General features: G+C 44.9%; 1 protein-coding gene across 4 annotated transcripts in view; it reads left to right on the forward strand.

The window, feature by feature from the left end:
* Positions 1–4,985, forward strand: part of STK33 (serine/threonine kinase 33) — a 79,973-nt gene extending 74,988 nt beyond the window's left edge. For all 4 annotated transcript variants that reach the window (XM_056554372.1, XM_056554373.1, XM_056554371.1 and 1 more), the window contains exon 13: positions 3,769–4,985. In XM_056554372.1, the coding sequence (XP_056410347.1) occupies positions 3,769–3,921 (153 nt within the window). In that variant the 3' untranslated portion in view covers positions 3,922–4,985. The remainder of the gene's footprint in view (positions 1–3,768) is intronic.
* The last annotated feature ends 1,015 nt before the right edge of the window (positions 4,986–6,000 follow it).

A 6,000-nucleotide genomic window follows, 5' to 3' on the forward strand; every position in this document is an offset into this window, starting at 1 on the left:
CGGTCACACTATGGAGTCTATACTGTAAGAGAGGTCACACTACGGAGTCTATACTGTAAGAGCGGTCACACTATGGAGTCTATACTGTAAGAGAGGTCACACTATGGAGTCTATTCTGTAAGAGAGGTCACACTATGGAGTCTATACTGTAAGAGAGGTCACACTATGGAGTCTATACTGTAAGAGAGGTCACACTATGGAGTCTATACTGTAAGAGAGGTCACACTATGGAGTCTATACCGTAAGAGAGGTCACACTATGGGGTCTATACCGTAAGAGAGGCCACACTATGGAGTCTATACTGTAAGAGAGGTCACACTATGGAGTCTATACTGTAAGAGCGGTCACACTATGGAGTCTATACTGTAAGAGAGGTCACACTATGGAGTCTATACTGTAAGAGCGGTCACACTATGGAGTCTATACTGTAAGAGAGGTCACACTATGGAGTCTATACTGTAAGTGAGGTCACACTATGGAGTCTATACTGTAAGAGAGGTCACACTATGGAGTCTATACTGTAAGAGAGGTCACACTATGGAGTCTATACTGTAAGAGAGGTCACACTATGGAGTCTATTCTGTAAGAGAGGTCACACTATGGAGTCTATACTGTAAGAGAGGTCACACTATGGAGTCTATTCTGTAAGAGAGGTCACACTATGGAGTCTATACTGTAAGAGAGGTCACACTATGGAGTCTATACTGTAAGAGAGGTCACACTATGGAGTCTATACCGTAAGAGAGGTCACACTATGGGGTCTATACCGTAAGAGAGGCCACACTATGGGGTCTATACTGTAAGAGAGGTCACACTATGGAGTCTATACTGTAAGAGCGGTCACACTATGGAGTCTATACTGTAAGAGCGGTCACACTATGGAGTCTATACTGTAAGAGAGGTCACACTATGGAGTCTATACTGTAAGAGAGGTCACACTATGGAGTCTATACTGTAAGAGCGGTCACACTATGGAGTCTATACTGTAAGAGCGGTCACACTATGGAGTCTATACTGTAAGAGCGGTCACACTATGGAGTCTATACTGTAAGAGCGGTCACACTATGGAGTCTATACTGTAAGAGCGGTCACACTATGGAGTCTATACTGTAAGAGAGGTCACACTACGGAGTCTATACTGTAAGAGCGGTCACACTATGGAGTCTATACTGTAAGAGAGGTCACACTATGGAGTCCATACTGTAAGAGAGGTCACACTATGGAGTCTATACTGTAAGAGCGGTCACACTATGGAGTCTATTCTGTAAGAGAGGTCACACTATGGAGTCTATACTGTAAGAGAGGTGTCACACTATGGAGTCTATACTGTAAGAGAGGTCACACTATGGAGTCTATACTGTAAGAGCGGTCACACTATGGAGTCTATACTGTAAGAGAGGTCACACTATGGAGTCTATACTGTAAGAGAGGTCACACTACGGAGTCTATACTGTAAGAGCGGTCACACTATGGAGTCTATACTGTAAGAGAGGTCACACTATGGAGTCTATTCTGTAAGAGAGGTCACACTATGGAGTCTATACTGTAAGAGAGGTCACACTATGGAGTCTATACTGTAAGAGAGGTCACACTATGGAGTCTATTCTGTAAGAGAGGTCACACTATGGAGTCTATACTGTAAGAGAGGTCACACTATGGAGTCTATACCGTAAGAGAGGTCACACTATGGAGTCTATACCGTAAGAGAGGTCACACTATGGGGTCTATACCGTAAGAGAGGCCACACTATGGAGTCTATACCGTAAGAGAGATCACACTATGGAGTCTATACCGTAAGAGAGGTCACACTATGGAGTCTATACCGTAAGAGAGGTCACACTATGGAGTCTATACTGTAAGAGCGGTCACACTATGGAGTCTATACTGTAAGAGAGGTCACACTATGGAGTCTATACTGTAAGAGCGGTCACACTATGGAGTCTATACTGTAAGAGCGGTCACACTATGGAGTCTATACTGTAAGAGAGATCACACTATGGAGTCTATACTGTAAGAGAGGTCACACTATGGAGTCTATACTGTAAGAGCGGTCACACTATGGAGTCTATACTGTAAGAGAGATCACACTATGGAGTCTATACTGTAAGAGAGGTCACACTATGGAGTATATACTGTAAGAGCAGTCACACTATGGAGTCTATACTGTAAGAGAGGTCACACTATGGAGTCTATACTGTAAGAGCGGTCACACTATGGAGTCTATACTGTAAGAGAGGTCACACTATGGAGTCTATACTGTAAGAGAGGTCACACTATGGAGTCTATACTGTAAGAGAGGTCACACTATGGAGTCTATACTGTGAGAGGTCACACTATGGAGTCTATACTGTAAGAGAGGTCACACTATGGAGTCTATACTGTAAGAGAGGTCACACTATGGAGTCTATACTGTAAGAGCGGTCACACTTTGGAGTCTATACTGTAAGAGTGGTCACACTATGGAGTCTATACTGTAAGAGAGGTCACACTATGGAGTCTATACTGTAAGAGAGATCACACTATGGAGTCTATACTGTAAGAGAGGTCACACTATGGAGTCTATACTGTAAGAGAGGTCACACTATGGAGTCTATACTGTAAGAGCAGTCACACTATGGAGTCTATACTGTAAGAGCGGTCACACTATGGAGTCTATACTGTAAGAGCGGTCACACTATGGAGTCTATACTGTAAGAGAGATCACACTATGGAGTCTATACTGTAAGAGAGATCACACTATGGAGTCTATACTGTAAGAGAGGTCACACTATGGAGTCTATACTGTAAGAGAGGTCACACTATGGGGTCTATACTGTAAGAGAGGTCACACTATGGAGTCTATACTGTAAGAGAGGTCACACTATGGAGTCTATACTGTAAGAGAGGTCACACTATGGAGTCTATACTGTAAGAGAGGTCACACTATGGAGTCTATACTGTAAGAGAGGTCACACTATGGAGTCTATACTGTAAGAGAGGTCACACTATGGAGTCTATACTGTAAGAGAGGTCACACTATGGAGTCTATACTGTAAGAGAGGTCACACTATGGAGTCTATACTGTAAGAGAGGTCACACTATGGAGTCTATACTGTAAGAGCGGTCACACTATGGAGTCTATACTGTAAGAGAGGTCACACTATGGAGTCTATACTGTAAGAGCGGTCACACTATGGAGTCTATACTGTAAGAGAGGTCACACTATGGAGTCTATACTGTAAGAGAGGTCACACTATGGAGTCTATACTGTAAGAGCGGTCACACTATGGAGTCTATACTGTAAGAGAGGTCACACTATGGAGTCTATACTGTAAGAGAGGTCACACTATGGAGTCTATACTGTAAGAGAGGTCACACTATGGAGTCTATACTGTAAGAGAGGTCACACTATGGAGTCTATACTGTAAGAGAGGTCACACTATGGAGTCTATACTGTAAGAGCGGTCACACTATGGAGTCTATACTGTAAGAGAGGTCACACTATGGAGTCTATACTGTAAGAGCGGTCACACTATGGAGTCTATACTGTAAGAGAGGTCACACTATGGAGTCTATACTGTAAGAGAGATCACACTATGGAGTCTATACTGTAAGAGAGGTCACACTATGGAGTCTATACTGTAAGAGAGGTCACACTATGGAGTCTATACTGTAAGAGCGGTCACACTATGGAGTCTATACTGTAAGAGAGGTCACACTACGGAGTCTATACTGTATATTATTATTAATTAATTTATTTTCACTATTTGTCTCTTTTTGTATTTTCAGTCGGCAGAAAGAAAAACGTCTCCGAAGTCCAAGCCGCGGAGTCAGGACCCTTCCCTGTCGCAGACCTTGAGAACGACCCCCGGGAGGATCAGCCTGGGCCAAAGATTCTCTCCTGGACCCCCCAGCACCTCCCGGGTGAAAAAGACAATGTAATATAGAACAATAGAAAATCCTTGTGCCAAAAAACACTACGGGGCCCGGGGCCCGACCCCCCCCATGATGAGGAGGAGGAGGAGGAGACCCAGGAGATCCCGTCCCGTCTTCTCCGCTAAGTGTGAACATCACAATCGACAACATTTCCAGGTCTGCAAAAAAGGAAATTCAGCAACGTCCACAGCCCGGGGCCCCTTAACTGCACTGACCATAATCTGGGGGGCCCCTATCGAGCGGGTGTGTGAGGCCCCGATAAGTCTTGTCTTCTGCTCTTAACCCCTCCCCCGACTATAACTTATCAGTGTGCCTTAATGGAGACGAGATCAGCGCCCAACATCATGGAGGACGTGCAGGGGGCTACTGGGACCAGTAACCGGGAAGGATTCCGCATGGGAGACCCAGGTGGGAGTCTCTACAGTCACAGCACAGATCAGACAGAACGGTGTTACTGTGTTCCAGTTTGTGTTTCCCAAACAGCCTGCCTCCAGCTGTTTGCAGAACTACAACTCTCAGCATGCCCGGACAGCCAACGGCTGTCCGGGCATGCTGGAAGTTGTAGTTGTGCAACAGCTGGAGGCACCCTGGTTGGGGAAACACTGCCCTACGGCGACCGCCATTGTGTCCCAATCCTCCCTTTTCCTACATATTTGCTGCTAAAATGGTGCCGAGTGAAATCTGGGCCCCCGACCGTAATCGGCCTCAGATTCATTCGGTCACCTTACAGATTAAAGACTTGACTCGTCCGCCCCGCTGCTGCTGTCATTTCTTTTCGTGTGGAGCCATTATGGCGCCTTAACGTTTCTAAATAGATCCCATGTGGTCCATGGTTCAGTCTGGGATCTCCACCAACATATAAAGAAGCACTCCGAGAATTTATGCTTTTCATATATAGTGCAACGTAAGCTATTCGAGAATAATGCAGAGGTTCTTGTGTGCGCCTTGTGCTTACCTGTTTTAGCCGATGTGGCAGGCTCATGGTTTTCATTCTCACTGATTGTAATTCCATCACAGAAATTATTTTCCTAATATTGCCGACATTTCCCATAAATCTTCTGGCATTTGCAAAGAAAGGGGGTGTTGAGTCTTATCACTGCACCTGGGCACATCTGATTAGGCTGCTGGTGCTGAACAGATTAGACTTATTGGTGTTTGTTCACATTATGTGCAGGAGTTGTATAACTATTAAATCTCCTGATTCTATAGATATAACAGCAGTATACAGATAGAGCTGGAGGGGAGGTATATAACTACGTAATATCCTGATCCCATAGAGACAGCAGCAGCAGTATATAGATAGTAGTTATACACCTCCCCTACAGCTCTATCTATATACTGCTGCTGCTGTCTCTATGGGATCAGGATAAATAATGGATATACACATCCCCTCCAGCTCTATCTATATGGGATCAGTATACATATTAGCTCTACACCTCCCCTCCAGCTCTCTGTACACTGCTGCTATCTTTATAGGATCAGGATATATAGTAGTTATATTCCTCCCCTCTGGTTCTATCTGTATACTGCTGCTGCTATCTTTATAGGATCAGGATATATAGTAGTTACACACCTCCCCTACAGCTCTATATATCCTGATCCCATTGAGATAGCAGCAGTATACAGAGAGCTGGAGGTGGGTGTATAACTACTAAATACACTGATCCCATAGAGATAGCAGCAGTATACAGATAGAGCTGGAGGGGAGATGTATAACTACCATAGATCTTGATCCCATTTTGCAACAGCTGTAGGCACCCTGGTTGTGAAACACTGCATTGAGCACTGTGATTTTCTGTGGGTCCGGCTGGTGATCACTTGACCCAGTTATAGCAATGAAACACATGGATGCAGCTGTGCTGGAATAAGACAGATGGTGCTGTAGGACTAGTGATGGTGAGTGTGCATGACACGGACAAGACATAAACCAAACCCGGAGTGCTTCTATCGGGTGCGTTCACACTACGGAATTCTCACGGAATTCCACGACCGGAACTCCGCGGTGTGAACTTAACATTAGCGTGCTCGCGGAGACCCGTTCACACTGTGGAATTTCCGCGGCGGACAATTTTGCCGCTGAAATTG

This window comes from Hyla sarda, unplaced genomic scaffold (assembly GCF_029499605.1).
Source record: "Hyla sarda isolate aHylSar1 unplaced genomic scaffold, aHylSar1.hap1 scaffold_69, whole genome shotgun sequence".
In the NCBI taxonomy this organism is placed as follows: Eukaryota; Metazoa; Chordata; class Amphibia; order Anura; family Hylidae; genus Hyla; species Hyla sarda.